Consider the following 16039-nt stretch of genomic DNA (forward strand, 5'->3'; position numbering starts at 1 on the left):
ACTAACCCCTTCGCGGTGAAAATGATTATCTAAAGCTGAGGGTTGGGTCATTGGGAGCTTCAGGTTAAAACTGCTTACAGTTATAATTGCAGTCCTGGGGGAACTGACAGCAAGTCACTTCTTTTCTTAAATACATGCAGTTTTTTCTTTTGTCCCTGGACTTGAGAATTGGCTTTTTTAAAGTCTTATTGTTAAGTCTTGGTACCATGCTGTGAGCATTTTAGTAAGTGCCCTGCAGCTCAGGTTCACTGGGGCAGCAAGCACGCTCCCTGCCTTGTGAGTTGAGACAGAAACCGGTTATAGAGACAGGTCATCGAAGATCAAAAGGACGTCTCGAAATGACTGTAGTGACTCACGACTTAATGACAAGTTGCATTATCGTTTGGCCCTGGCGCCGTCTTTATGGAGTCTGGCTAATGCTTGGAGTGTCCCCGAGAGGTCATGGGGACATCGTCTAGGAGGACCAGGAGTTGCAGCCTGGTTTGGGTGGGAGCATCCAACCGCTGCCTAGAAGCTTGCACCCATCTGACGTCCTGCACTACCTGAACCATCGCTGCAATTTCCCCTAACTGCTGGGATCAGTGCCAGGGCTGACCTGCCTGTGCTCACCGGTATAGCACCGATGAGCTGATGCGCCGAGGAGATGCGGGGGAGCTGGGTGGGACAGCTTGTGCGGGCTCCGCTTACGCCGTGGATTAGGAGGTGTTGGTGCCAAGGCTCTCCCTCCACATCCAAACAGATTTCAAGCCGAGCATCGGACGGTAATTGCTAGACGCTTTATTTCAGGGCTCAAGAAGGGGCTCTGCAGAAGCCCTGTACCAAGCTGAATTTGGGCAACAGCTTTAGGACACAACCTGTTGCATTAGAAACCCACGTTATCTTAAATTTTTGCTGTTTAGTATCTTTGTTGCTGATTTGTCTAAGCCTCATTGCAACTGGTTACACGTTCCCAGTCTTTCTCCCTGAACCCAAATACGTTACTCTTAGGAAATCCTATTGTAGCTGGCTCATTGACAGGTTCTTAAAATATCCCATGTCCATAGGAAATGGAAAGGGAACTGGATCTGCCTGCAAGAAGAGGTATCTCTTCTTTGGATGATAAAGACCTGCACATGTGTATTTTCATTGTACTGCATGAGGATGCTTCTAAGGATTTAGAAAACTAATTTGTCTCCTTGGTGGGAGAAAATTTTGCTTACATTTGCCTAAAATAAAAAGCTCAGCTTCCATAACTGATCATGAGAATTTTATATATTTCTGGTAGTTTGTTTCTGTGCAGAGACATGTTGACCTGCAGATCCCCGGAAGATAAAATCATAGTCCATAGACCCCTTGGAGGAGGCAAAAAAGGGAGCAGTGGGGCTGCGTTTGGAGTATCTGGTGTCTAAATTGGTTGTTGTGGTGGGAATGGCTGCGAAGTGTGACCATCTGTAGCGTGCACCGAGGATGCGCGTCCTGCTCGTTGGGAAAAGATTGCTCACTTTATGGGCAGATTGAGGTCTGGACTGCATTAAGAAATGGTCTATTTTTTATGAGTTTTTAGTGTCTCAGTTATTATTAGTAATATTTGAAAGTGGCAGAAATTATAGGATGGGGAATATATGGAAGCCACCTTCTCCAGCACGTGTTTCACCAGAGTGGGACCATTTGGGCTGAAATAAATAATCTGAATATATGCAAGATGATGAATAATCTGAATATGTGTAAGAAATGTTGGGGAAAAATTGGTAATATGGGATTCCCTATTTGTAGTGCATTTACGTGTCCATCCCATATGAGTCTGAGTCAAATCTGATTTCTTGAATGATCTTGAATGGCAAAATCCAACCTGCTTTACTTCTTCGCCTGTAAAGGGTGGAAAGGGCAGCCCTCTTTCTGCAGGCTGATGACTGTAAAGGGGCCATGAAGGCCAAGTGTGAGGTCTTTGCTTTAGATGCTCTTGCTTCAGGTCACCAGTTTTGCCAAAAGCAGCTGCACGGGGGAATTCAAGGTGCTTTGTGGTTTGCTGGAGGTTTCTCATAATTCCCACCTGATTATACTGAGATGCTTTTGCTTCTCAGGGGAAGGAACCATCACCTTAGTGTTGGTGGGACATGTACCAGAATAACCGTGTGAACTCATTTGCCGGTGTGCGTGGCAGCGGTGGCACGGTGCAGGGTTCTGACATCCCCCGCCTGTTATTAGAGCAAGGAGAAGTCATGCCACCATGACTCCTTGAAGAAGCAGGACGGCTTTCCCCGTCCTTATTGGCAGGCTCTGGTGAAGAGTATCTCCATCCTCAGAGATACTCAAAAGCCATCTGGATGTGGTCTTGGGCACCTGGTTGTAGGTGGCCCTGCTTGAGCAGGAGGGTTGGACCCTCAGAGGTCCCTTCCCACCTCAACTGGTCTGTGACTCTGAAGTTGAGTGTCTTCATGGCTGGGATATCAACCTGCCCACTGGACCTTGGTGGGTCTTGGAGGTTGTGGATGGTGGGGTAGGAGGACAGGGCTGGAGTCAGAGCTGAGCCTACGTGTCGTCTGCTCCATGTTGTCCACAGCTTTGTGTCCCCAAGGCTGAAACTGTGTCACTCCTTGCCTTCACGGTGCGCTACGAAAGTAGCGGGCAAGGGGACTCTGCGTTGCAGTGAGCTTGGATTCACACGGGAGCGGAGGAGCCCACGTGCAGAGCCGGGACACCTCCGCGGCTGGCAGCAGGAGAGGCTGTGGCGGGCTGTGCTGTGGTCCGGATAGCGCTGCGTGCCTTCCAGCGAGTAACCGCCTTTCCCTCCCTCCTAGAATGGCAACAAGGAGAGCTCCCTTGACATGCTGGGCACGGACATCTGGGCTGCCAACACCTTTGACTCCTTCAGGTAAGCCGGTTTTAAAACGCTTTGAGAGAGATGGACTGTGCCCTCTCTTAGCCTTTGCCCACATGTCCATCCTGCCGGTACCCAGGCACCGGTGAGTACCCTGCCGGTACTCATGTCGCTGCTCCTCCTCCTCCCCGTCCCCATTTAGCCCGCAGCACTACACACAATCGATCTACTTAAAGCATCCTACGTGCTTAGGAGAGGCCGATGGATGGGTTTGCAGTCCAAACATCTGAAGCCGATACTTGATGTAATTACTTGTAATCATCTGAGAGCTGCGCAGGCAGGACTTGAGGCAGCTTTGAGCTACTGCTCCAGGGCTTCTTTCTTCCATTAATTGGTGGTGTGATCATGCGTTGGCTTCACAGCTGCTGAGAAGAGCTCTTCAGCTGCTGCTTCAACGCAGGGGAAGTGGTGAAATATGCTTTCTGTCCAGTTTTATGCATATCTCTGTGCCTGGAGCACTACAAGAGTCTGCAGGGGTTGAGTTCCCACCTGGGACTTGCTCCAGGCTGTTGGAGCGAGCAGGTTTTGCAGGACCAGAGAGAACATATCCATTGCATGGACCAGACCACCACCTGTTATGATACCCCCTTGATACAGAGAGCAAGTATAGTTAGCAAGGTGTGTGCTGCATCATGCTGCATCATACATCAAAACTAGGGGCTTAGTGCAAGCAACAGGAGCTCAGCATCTCCAAAAAACCAGAAGAAATTAAAAGAAACATGATGGAGCAGCGTGAAGGTTGGAGGCCTGCATCCATGTGCTCTGTGGCAGGGAGCGGTGCCTCCAGAAGTGCCAACTTTCCTTGTCTCCAGGCTCTGATGTGCCCTCTGCTCTTCAGCTCGGTGGTGTTTAATTAGTAGTGGACTTTCTTTCTTTGTCTTTCCCTGTTTTTCTCTCCTAGTGGTGCGACGTGGGACTTGCAGCCTGAAAAACTAGATTTCACCCAATTTCACAGGAAGCTGCGAAACACGTCCAAACACCCGCTGCCTCAAATAGACAGAGAAGGGTGAGTGCCGTGTGTGCAATACCGTGCTCTTCAGCAAGGTCTCTAACTTCTCCCTTGCAGAGGGAACGCTATCTTGGTGGCATGGCTCACGTGGAGGACATGGGGAAGAGGTGCTGGACCATATACGGGGTTTGAGGATGCCACGATCAGTCTATCTGACTCCTCTATCATCTGGTTCTGGGCTGGAGCAGAGCTGCTTGCTGTATTTTGCATTGCATCAGTCTTTAAACCATGTTGGATCCAAGCCTCCTGGATCCAAGTCTCCTAGATTTAAACATCTCTGAATATTGGAGGAAAGATCCTGGCTTAGTGCTGATCTCAATTACAGTTCGCAAAAGCGACAAGGCTTCTGCTGTTCTCCCCAGCAAGACTTCAGGGAAGGAGAGAGCATCAGTGTGATCCAAGTGTTCATCCCCTATCTGCTAGCGGTAAAATGTCTGCTAGCTGTGAAAATACTAAGCAGCTTCTTTTGGTGGTGACAGCCTCTAGAGGCTTCCACAGTATCGCTGGATTCCTCTTTGGTTATTTGGTCAAGCCAAATAAATGCATACTGACACCAAGTGGTTCACCGATGTTGCTTAGATGGACATCACCGTTTCTCCGCAGATTCTCTGCAGGCTGAGAAACAATCGTAGCGTGGTTTTTCCTCTCCTTATCGTTCAGTCCTGGTGCTTAACGCACTGGCAGTGCTATTCAGGGCTGCAGGCAGTATTACCTGTCCTGTTATCCCAACTTACGACAAGGCTTCAACTCATCCCTGACGCAACTCACTGCAAATCTCGGCTAAAGAAAAAATAGAGTAAGAACTCCATAACCACATTTTATCCCATCAAATTTTTGCCATTTTTTCCTAGTCATTAATCATTTCCTGCCCATAGAGGAAGGAAAAAAAATCAGAACGGGTCTAAAAGATGGGGCTGAGAAGATTGCAGGTGACTTCTCATTGCCACGTTGTACGTAGGGATGGGAATCCTCTTTCAAATAAGTTTTTTCTGTTGACAAGTTGGTTTTGACAGAGTACTGGCCAATGCCATAGGCTTCGCTGGGCGTATCTTGTTGCAATCCCAGCCCAGTTCAACATCTGCAGGAGGCTCCTGTACCGTATAGTGACAGGCAGACACTCGCACAACTGTAGAAGGCTATTTTCTGCGCTGTAAGTATTTACTGCAAGTATATAAACAGCAATTTTCAGAATATTTGGAACAACGCTAAATTTCCAAGTCACTTAAGTGCCTTCATCATGCTTACTCCCATTTCTACAGATGGTTTTGAAAAACGGGATGAAGGGCCCTCTGTAAAATAAGATATAACGTGCTCCCTGGTTGACGGCACTTGCCAAGATGATCCTACCAGCGCCACCTGCTACGTATAGGGAGGATGCAGCAGGGTCTGCTTTATGATCTGCCTCCGGTTCCTGGTGTACTGTGAATGCCCAGGGTGCAAACAGGTAGAGAAGGCAGTATGGAGATGAGATATTTAATCACTCCTAAATATTACAGCTGTAAAAATGGAATAAGAATGACTGTATATGAAGAAAAGTTAAACAGATGCCATCAGCACAAGCAGTGCATCTCCCAAAATACAGGTCATGTAAGTACCCTGCACTAGAATGGAGGAAGCGCAGACAAAACTGGTTTTATTTTTTAACTTTTAAAGTTGTCTCTGTTGTGTGTTCATCAGCCAAATCCGTGCTGAGCGCCATTCAGCTTGCTGAACCTCCCAGAATCTTCACCTGCTAGCTAGGTGTTTTCCCTCTTGCTTGAGTGGAGTTTTTTAACATGCTAGCTGTGCAATGAAAAATTTAATAGAAAAAAAAGGGGAAGATGCTGTTCAGAATGTGTTTTCTACACTTTAAGTACCAAAGAAACCATTTTGTTGCTGATCACTTGCCCAAGGCTGGCTATGTGGTTGCATCCAGTTGATTGACCTCAAGTGTCCTTTGCTTGGCTGAAGCTTTTTCCTCCAGGAAGACATCTGATTTTATTTGCAGATACTGAGTTTGGTGGTATGATGAATAATCGAAGTGGAGTGGTTAAGGAAAACCAGGGAACTGTACCTCGTTTCTGACCTGCATTTGTCTGCCTTTAATTTCCAGTGTTAGCTCTTGCTGTGCTTTTGCTCTTCCAGTTCAAACAACCTTTTGTAGCTGATATTTTCTCTTCGTTCCAGGTATCTCCCAAGCCCATGCATCAGTTTAGTTTTTCCCGTACTCTAAGAAATCTCTCAACCACCTCTTTGAAACGTGACTGCCCGAGCTGCCTGCGGTCCTGTAGTTCAGGCTCAGGCGTGCTGCCTGTAGAGGAAAGCTGCCTTCATCCCCCTAATCCCTGCCTCCTCATCCCCGCCTTTATGCCACAGTCCAGCTTCAGACATTCACCCTGGGACAGTCCCCATCCTTTTCAGATAATCTTTTCCTACGATACTCTTGCCCGTTCTGTACCTGCAACGGATGTTATTTGTCCCCAGGTGTTTGACTTTTCTCATATAAATAAATATATATATTAAAAAAATAGATATTTTTTCATATCTATATATTTTATATACACACACACTATATTTTTGCCTTTGTAAATCAAAGTCATTATTTCATCTATGAGGGAAAGTCAATTGTTGAACACCTCTGATTTCCCATAAATCAGTTAGGGTGTTAATTTAATTAAGTGTTTCCATTCAGCTTGCTGTTTTCTGAGCCTGGTGCTTTAGCACATGCCATTTTTCTGGATTTTTTTCCCCCCATTTGCTGTAATTCCAGCAAGATCTGTTGTTCTCTGACTTCTAGGCACTGATTACCTGGGTCTGCTGCTATCAAAGTTTCTGTCTAATATATGTTATTTAACAATATTTTGTCACTAATTGACCAAAAAATACATTATCATCCTTGAATAATAAGAATAGATCACCTCAATTGTTTATAAATGCAGAAGGATGATACTTATTGACCATTTTTTCTCCTTCTGTATGATTACAAACTCTCTGCATCCAGCTACTAATTATCTTTGGATTGGTTTTTTTCCTTTCTTGATACAAGAAAGTCCTTCAGCTGCCAGCTATGCATTTGGTCTGTCAGTGCTTGGCTTCTCACCCCAATCTTTTTGCCTTTCAAATTGTATGTTTGTATTTATATTGCTTGCTGTTTGCTGTCTGAGCTGTTTGTTTGTGCTTGTTCGCCGACACCTTTCTCGGCAGGGGAACAGGAGCTCCCGTGGAGACCAACAAATGAGCAGTGCTTCAAAGGAAACATTTTTCATTACATTTTTGTGTCCCCATTTTTTTTTTTCCACGTAGGCTGTGCTTGCGGTTTTGCTTGGTCTGGGGATTGAATCACCCAACGCTGCTGCTCAGGACTGCCTTTGGTCTTCTCACTGCTGCTATTACCAAAAGCATTTGAACACTGTGGCGGATAGTGCAGGTGGAGAGGACTGGGAAAAGCATTTAATTTTGTATTAATGGCTTTCCGCCCATGTGGGAGTGTTTTGGAGGCACAGCTTACTTGCTTCAGAGATCCTCTTTGTTTTCATGAGGGTCCTTTGCAGTAAGAACTAATCTTCCCCATGTGCCATAATAGAAAATTAACTTTGGTTCCAGCGAGGTTTCACTTGGGTTTGTTTTTGTTTTCTTCCTGCCACAGGCTTGGAAAAGGGAAATATGAGGATGGTGACGGCATCAACTTGAATGACATAGAGAAAGTACTTCCAGTGTGGCAGGTAGGTGATGAGGACATCTCCTGCCTGCGGTACGGTGGAGACCAGCAGCTCCCTGCCTTACCTTTCCTTAGGAAACCCTCCCCAGAAGTGGGAAAGCCTGGGCTGGATGCGCTGAGCTATGGTCCTTTGAGGTTTGTGATGGAGAATTATGCCCGTGGTTTCAGCAAGCCTTGCTGTGAACCTTCGTGCTGGGCAAGGGCAGTTACAGCGGAGACTTCGTTGGGAGGTGAAACGTTGAGGACAGTATATGTATACATACATATATACCTATATATACACACACACGTACATGGGCACAGGGCTCATATATTTTAGGAAAGGAGGTTCTGAAAAGCACCAAGCCTCCTGACAGCTCCAAAATACATTGCTGCCAGGAAGCCAGAAGTGATGGTGTGCTGACCCAGATGTTTCCCCTATGGGGTGCGCATACGTTTATATGCAATGGTCATCTACTTGTACGTTTTCTCCAGCCTGTTTCTTCTCCAGATCTATCTCTACATCCCAGTTTTGGTAGTTCTGGTTAAATGACTTTATTTAACCATCCCCCTGATCATTTTCGTGGTCCTCTTCAGGACCCGCTCCATCAGGTCCATGTCTTTCTTGTGCTGAGGGCTCCCGAGCTGGACGCAGTACTCAAAAAGTAATTTTTCACTCTCCAGAGCCCTAGTCCTCAAAGGAGCTGAGTGTCCTGGGCTGGGCAAGTTTCTGAGGATGCTCAGCGTGTTTTTGCTGAAGTCTCCTCTTTGCCTCCAGAGGGAAGGACGGAGACATCTCATGTGCTGTGGTAGCGTTACCCTTTTCAGTGCCGAGCAAAGAGCTCGCCGGGCTTCTTGCTCATGCATCACGTGAGGAAGAGCCTCGCTCATCCTGCAAACCGTGCAAACCATGTGATGATCTTACTGTTTCTCTTGGGTGTACTAAATACGCAAAGCAGTGGAAAGAGTGGAGAAGTGCTGCTGACTTTGGCAGGGAGGAACGCTGCCTGCAGCTGCTTTCTGCTCAGTTTCTTTCATGCTCGGTATGTCTGGACTTTAGGTCACAGGGAGAAAACACCAGGTTCAGCTGATACAGACTCCAGTAATTCTGCAAAATAAGGTTATTTTCCCTGGGGAATAATTGGAAATGAGGAATCAAACATCTTTGGTGTGAAAAGCTGACGTTCTTCTCTAGGGTTTAACTTCTTTTATAATTGACAGCTATTAAATAAGCCAGGTCCTCCTGGTCTGGTTGTGATCTCATCCTGTCATAACACCAGGTTGAGTCCATAGACTCCAGTGAATTAATACCAATATATACCTTAATACCTAGCTTAATTCTTAGTGTGGCAGCTCTAAGCTGGAAGACCTGGTGGGAATGCTGGATTTGGTGTTTTGTTTGTGCCTCTGGGCAGACTCATGCAATACTACGTTATTTTGGAGACTCGCTTACCTAGGCATGAACAGTCATATGTGCCTGTGGGAACTAGGAGCCGGGTAGTTCTGGGTGAGGATTTATCTTGTTCGGCGTTGACAAGTGAAATACTTGCAGACAGCTGGTTTAATCCTGACATATCATTGTTAACTGGATTTGAACGTGATCGTGCAATGCCGACAGTGATTTTGCTGGTCTTTATCCCTTGTTTTAAATGGCTCTGTGGAGCACAGTGCGTGGGGGCATAAGGGAAAATATTCGTGTGAGCCTATGGAAGAAAAATCTTTCACCTTGCATGGGGCTTTCCCACGCTGCGGTCGTGTTTGTGTCGTATCCTGAAGAAGAGGCTTTTCAGGTTGGAGATACATAAATTCTTGTTCCGTCTGTATTTAAGATCTCGTGGGTTGCTTACGGCAGCCGTGCATGGACGGAGGGGCCGGTCCAAGCATCCTCTAGCGCGACTGGGCTGGTCCGAGCATCCTCCAGCGCAACTCGGATGCAAACGTTTTGCTGCTGAATGTGCTTCAGCAGCTATAGCAGGGTTAAGAGCACCAGTTTGAGAGAGGTAGAGAGTCGCGCTTGCAGGCTGCTTTGGAAATTTGGGTTCCTTTGATGGTAAAGTATGGTGGACGTAGGACACGAATCTAGAACTAATTTCCAGTATACATCCAAGTCTGTATGTGTATCTCTACAGGGAGATACAGTGACCCCCCTAGTGGGTTAAGCAGAATATTCTGGATATCTGGACATTAATATATATACATGAGTTTTGCTGCTGGAATCTATCAATAGTATTTTAACAAAGTATTGCAAGGAAAGCCTGTGACTATTTGGCAAATAAAAGGTGAAAAAATAAACAAAAAACAAAACAACCTCCCCCAAAACCTTCTTTCTTCATAGCTGTCTGAGGGGAAAATGCTTGTCGCGAGCCTTTTGTTTTGAAATTGGAGAACGCATGCATCCCATTCCTTGGAGATGCTCTCGTCCGGCTCCACGGCACGGCGCGCTCTGCCATCTCGTGGACACGCACAGGCAGGCGACTCCGGCTCCGCGTCGGCGCTGGGCGCGATTCCTTCGTGACAGCGTTGACAGCTGGTATTTTGAAGCTTCCTTCTGCCCCATCTTTTCAAGGCTCATCTGGGGTGCTTGTTTTTACTGGTAAACAGGCTTTGTTTTGAAAGCATCGTGCTTAGGAGTGCATGAGGTCATTGCTTTGGCTCAGCTCGTGAGCCGTAACCTCTTCATCTCTCCTTACTCACAGGAGTCTGTAGTTGGATTTGGGCACTGATTCACCTAAGTGCTGCCAAAAAGTGACTTTGGAAGAAAATAATCTTTTGAAGATAAGTATTACCCATTCATAAGATCTGCTTTCTATTGCACGCCAGGGAGGATCGGTTGTCTGCTGCGTTAGGGAGGCGCAGCTCAGATGCAGAGCCAGTCTTCATCATCCTCTCCGTTTTCACCTCAGCTGGTTTGCTGGAGGAGACCATGTAACCATTCTGGCGTCATGAAGACGTCACGGGGAGGGCTGAGTCGGTGCATTTTGCTTTTGCTCCCTTTGGCAAATGCTCGGAAAGGCTTTCAGGCTTGGACGTGTCACAGCCGAATGCCCCGGTCCTAGATACGGTCTGAAGACTGCGAGCCCTTGGCAAACTCTACGCTTAACAGAGAAAACAACCCAAGGGGTCATGTCCTACAAGATACCCTCCATCCTCCCTGTGAAGGTCACGAAGGATGCAGGAGGCTGCGTGTCACAGGGACATGCTGTGAATGCTGACAGACACGAGCAGAGAGTTTTGGGACACGTCCCAAGTGGTTTCTGGACTGGCATCTTGGAGTTGTTGGCTTTTGGTTTGCTGGACTCTTGCCTCCAGGCTGGGCCTGCCCTCCTCCAAACAGTGCGTTTTAGGAGGTAGAAATTATGTGGCACTTTTGAAAGGGATACTGGGCTTTACTGGTGCTATGGGGTAAACTTGGAAGACAGCATTGATGTCGTTTGGTTTGGCATCTTAATTGCCTCGCAGCTCATCTCCTTCCGTTTCCTTACTGATTTTTGACCCTTTTTGTCATGTGCTTGGAGTTACAATAAACTGCTTGTTTCTATTCTGGCTACAGTTGTCATCCAGCTTCCCTGTTGGATGAGAAACAAGAGAGCAGCTCCTTTGGAGAAAGGCAGACTCTGTAAGTTGTTCGTGTTCCTCTTGGCACCGCTGTATTCCTGACTTTGTCCAAACAGCCTTAGAAGCGCCGGGATTCCTGACCATGCTGGGATCCCACCTCAATTTAGGCACCTAACAGGCGTCTCTGCACACTCTCCTTGGGACCCCTCCTCACTGACAAGTATTTTCAAGTCAGACCTTACAATTCAGTGCGGACATCGTGTGAGTAAAGGTGGGACCTGTGCGTGGGCTGGTGACTTGGGGTTCCTGCCGTAGGAGAGACATGGACACGTTGGAGCATGGTTCGCTGCATCTCAACATAGAGGTCTAGAGAAGGTCGGGTGATTCCCATCTGAGGATACCCATGTCCTTTCCCTGTCGGCTCTGCAAGGAGCCCAGAGGGACCAGCTCACACGTGGACTTGTTCAGACATGGTAGGTGCCCTAAGGGAGATGAAGCCAACCCAGGTGTCCAGGGGGAGAAGGGTGGATCGTGGGTGAGCATCCCCTCTGCTGTCACTCTCCATGTGAGGTGAGGAGGTCAGTGTCCAGCACTGGTGTGAGGGTTTTCTTCTGGACCCTACAGATTGCTGACTCTTCCAGGGGGGTGGTGGCAGGGGGACAGGTCTCTTTGGAGCTCAGGGACAGCTCTTTGATGGGGTGATGTTATTTACTATCACCATAAAGAGTCCTCATCCTCTCCGTGTCCCCTCTTGCCTGCTCTTTCTGCACTACAAGGTTGGGCAGTTCTCGTTTTAGCCAGCTCGTTAGCCAGCCCAGATCCCTTCCCTTTCAGAGCCTTGGCAACAGCAACGTGGCCCTCTCTCAGCAGACACTTCTGCGCTGGTGGAGCTGGGGTGGGCTCATCCCTCTGTCTGGCATTCCCTCCCACTGGGAGTGACCTGGTCCATGTGGTGTGCCCCACGTGCTGTATGTCCCTCCTGCCACTCGCCAGGTGTAACCCTGACGTCCTTTACATGTCCACCAAACACTTATGAAGAAGTTGTGGTGGTTCCCTAGGAGCCCCAAACTAGGGGGATTTCTTCTCCCCGCCCCCAGATCCTGCTGGACTCCATCCAGAGCGTGTAGGCATGGCATTGCTTTCACAGAAGGTTTCTAGTCTAACAAGCCAGCTTCCCATATCCCAAGGGTCTTTCCAATACTGTAACTGCTAAAACCACTGTGGAAAGTCCCTGTCAAAGAGCCAAGGTTTATTTGAGTATAGGTCACAACGTATTGGGAGTCAGATCTCCACTGCTGAGTAAAAAGCTTTTGTTTTGCTGTGACTTCCAGTAAGATATGGTCTTTCTGTGGCCTGGTTTTTGTTGCATTTAACCCAACTGACAATGACCATCTCCTTGGGCTGAGAGGGCAAACTGCTGTGGTCACCTGTAGCCCCTTCAGCATCGCTCCCATGTTAGAGTTAAGGCCACCATTGATCAAGGAAGGCAGATGAGACCGTTGCCATCTCCAAAGCACTGGAGAGGAGAGGTCTGGACAAAGGCTGGCTTACCTTCCACGCAGGTCACCGGCTCGCAGGTTCTTGCAAGGTCCAAGCCCGGGCTCTAGCAGTAGAACACGGTCGCTGTGAGCCCTGAAGCAGGTTAAAAAACCCATGGTTTTTATCGGACATGCAGAAAAGGGGAGATCTTCCAGTGGGTTTTTCAGATTATGATGGTCTTCCATATCATATGATAGACTTATTCACTGCACAAAGGAAACACCAGGGAAATGGCCAAGAGCTTTGACATTTCCATTATTGTTGTTGTTGTTGTTGTTGTTGTTATTATTATTATTAGGGTTCAGAGCTGGTTTCTGATTGTAACAAATGAGGTGGACTCTCTCTTCTCAGGGCTGGTTTTATTTTTCTGGCTGTCACCCAATTCAAGCAGACTTAGCGATGTTGGCTCGTAATTTGTGGGGGTGTCTTCCCAACCTGGTGGGCACGGAGATGCCTTTTTTATTGCGGTTCCTGGAGCTGGTACTGCTCAGCTGGGCAGGGTTGGGGCCAGGCTGCCCTGTTGTTTGGAGAGTGGTGGACCTGTAATGAGCTTCTGCCAGGATGGGAGGCATTGGGGTGCTCTCACACCCTGGTTGGGTCGGCTGGGTTCAGAGACAGGCGTTGGGGATATGCAAGGAGGGTCGGTCGAAAGGGCAAGGGTGGCTTACGTTGCAGCTCTGAAAGTTGGCTTGGTGTTTGGTGGCTGAGGGGACAGGGCTGGTGGCACTAGAGGGCACTGCGGCCTCGCTGCACGGCCCCGGAACATGGCTCTGCGCAGAAGAAACGAGGCTTTTTCCAAAGGCTTTTTCCAAGCAGAAACCTTACTCCGCAGTGGCTGTGTCTCGCACCCTCCTGCGCCAGGTCATGCCGCTCTCCATCCCGCTGTGCCCACCTCGGGCTCGGGGTGCATGTCCAGCATGGGGGACCCTGGGGCTTGCAGAGGGGGAAGGTGTTTCTCTGCACCCGGGACTGAATTTGGTTAGCACTGTGCATCATCATGAGCCTCAAAGCAGATGGAGGCCCTGAGCAGGGCAGGGTTAAAACTGAAGATGTCTGTGAACCCCCCCGCCATCTTTGCCTTGTCGAAGCACCACAAGCCTGAGGGGAGCTGGTGCCTAGGGGTTAGACATGCCCCACAGCCCAGGTCTCCCTCGCTTGCATCGTGACACCTCCCCGACTCCTCTTGGAAATCCCACTTCTGCAAAAGTAATCCTCAACTCTGCATGTTTCCTATGGGATTCTCCGGCAGGGCTCAGTCCAAAGCGATGCTCCTCACACCAAGGAGCGGTGCCAGATGTGCTGAGGGGGTCCGCCCTTTCTCCAGAAGATGCTGCTGCCCCATCAAATGTAGGCTGTTCCTCTGAACACCCACGTTTCCATTTGTCCATCTGTCCCTGTCCCCCATCTACCCTGTTGTCCCCACCCCACTTTGAAGGACATGCCAACCTCAGCAGGAGGGAGGTGAAGACCGTGGTGGTGTCCACTGCTGGACCATCTCTGTTCCTTAGACCCCAGTTTGCCAGGCACTGGTTTGTGCCACAGAAAAAGACAAAAAATGGGATTTTGGCTGCTTTGCAGCTTTTCCTTGGGCCGGGCTGTTGGAGGGGTAGACACGAAGCGGATGAGTGGCAGGACTAGGCTGGGCTTACCAATAGGTGGTGAGTTTTGGGTTCACGACCAGGGACCACAAGGAGATGAGAGAAGAGGATGGGAGAGCTGGATGGGTAAGTCTGTTCCTGGGAGGATGATGAAAGATCCTCTATTTTGTTTTTAAGGAGTTCACAGGTAGTTTTAGACCTGAGAACTGCAGTTTTCTGGGGAACTAGCTGATTTGGGTATGGGGACTTGTACTGGGGTATAAATAACAACTTGACAGGCATTTGAGGCTCAAAAATGTCACCACATTGAACTCTGGCTTAAACACACTGGAGAAGAACACGGGCTTTTCTCAGCCTTATAGTTGACTTCCCTTTCAAAAAGGTTTGCTTTTGTGCAGCTATATAATATCCAAAGCAAGCCTGAAAGGTTTTGTTTTGTTTTTCCCTGGTCCTTTCTATAGACTGTAACACACCCCCCCCCCAAATCCTGCCTGAATTTTAACTTTCAGTCCTTTCTATAGACTGTAACACACACACCCCCCAAATCCTGCCTGAATTTTAACTTTTGAATAGTGTTGCATCTTTTTCTCCCTTGTGTTCCTAGAGGATTCATTAGAAATCTGAGAAGGCTTTTGCTGCCCTCCCTTGAATTTGCTGAATATTTTCCTGAAGCCAGTTGTGGAGTAATGATTAAGTTAAAAAAAAGTTATTAAAAGTAGCGGAGGAAAAAAAATCCAGATTTCTGAAGATCCCGAATAAAAACTCAATGTCTTTTTTGTCAAGCAGCTATTTCTGCTGGCTTGGCTATTTCCACATCCTAATCCCCTTCCCCGCTGTCCGTGAAACACCTCCTGAATTTTTGTAATAAAATAGGGAAGGAAGGAATTTTCTCTCTAAAAAAAAGTAGACATACCGCAGGACCAGAGAAGAGAGACGTGCATACGTCCCCATTGGCGGAGGGACCTACAGAGCCTAGAAACACATCGCGCTCTAAAAATCCTGCTGATGGGGGATGTCCTTGTCCCTTGTCTGACAAAATATGAGGTTAAATGTTTCCTGTCGCATTTAAACATTTCTTCTTAACCAGAAGATGCTCCCCCCACTTTCTGCTGCCTTTCCTCTGATGTTATGGAAATAGCAACCGATACAATAAATGAGACCAGAAGTTCTTAAAATGCGAATTTCCTGCCCGGAGGCAGCAGGTAAGTGAATCCCATCCAGCTTGGGGAGATATATATATAGCTATGGGTGTAAATATAGATATTTAGTGGCAGGATAAGTGTTTATTGCAATCCAAGGTGGTTTGGTCAAAGATTGTCCCTTAAGTGGGAAATTTATTGCTGCACACGACGCCTGGATGTCTCTTCCGCAGGGAAAATAGAGGCTGTTTACGAAGGGAGTTAAATGATGTCCGTGCCTCCAGTAGCAGACCAAGCTCTGTAACCCAGAGGTCCTTTCTAGTCCCGCGTTCATATTGTCCCTCATTTTATGACTTTAAAAATCCCTTTGGGGTTGGTTTGGGGTTTTTTTTAAGATGCTCCATGAACTTTTCTGCTGGCTCTAAAAATGGCAGGCGCTCGTCTGTACACATGCTGGCATGGTCAGTGAAAGGAAACTCTGTGCCATCCCCAAAATGCCTGTGCTGGGTGGTGGGGTTGAAGGATTTCATCGGGGCTAATAGAAATAGCGAGAGGAACGTGGTCTCCACACCTTTGGCCGCGCGATGCTGCCCCGGTGTCCATGTCTCCCAGGGTTATTCTGCTCTGCCCTTCACCTGCTGGTACCGCCGTAGAGAAACTCACCAT

General features: G+C 47.9%; 1 protein-coding gene across 4 annotated transcripts in view; it reads left to right on the plus strand.

Moving 5' to 3' along the window:
* Positions 1-16039, plus strand: part of CTIF (cap binding complex dependent translation initiation factor) — a 145776-nt gene that overhangs the window by 45956 nt on the left and 83781 nt on the right. For all 4 annotated transcript variants that reach the window (XM_009278440.1, XM_009278442.1, XM_009278441.1 and 1 more), the window contains 3 exons: positions 2778-2851; positions 3759-3863; positions 7492-7567. In XM_009278440.1, coding sequence (XP_009276715.1) covers positions 2778-2851; positions 3759-3863; positions 7492-7567 — 255 coding nt within the window. The remainder of the gene's footprint in view (positions 1-2777; positions 2852-3758; positions 3864-7491; positions 7568-16039) is intronic.

Source organism: Aptenodytes forsteri, unplaced genomic scaffold (assembly GCF_000699145.1).
Source record: "Aptenodytes forsteri isolate BGI_AS27 unplaced genomic scaffold, ASM69914v1 Scaffold178, whole genome shotgun sequence".
In the NCBI taxonomy this organism is placed as follows: domain Eukaryota; kingdom Metazoa; phylum Chordata; class Aves; order Sphenisciformes; family Spheniscidae; genus Aptenodytes; species Aptenodytes forsteri.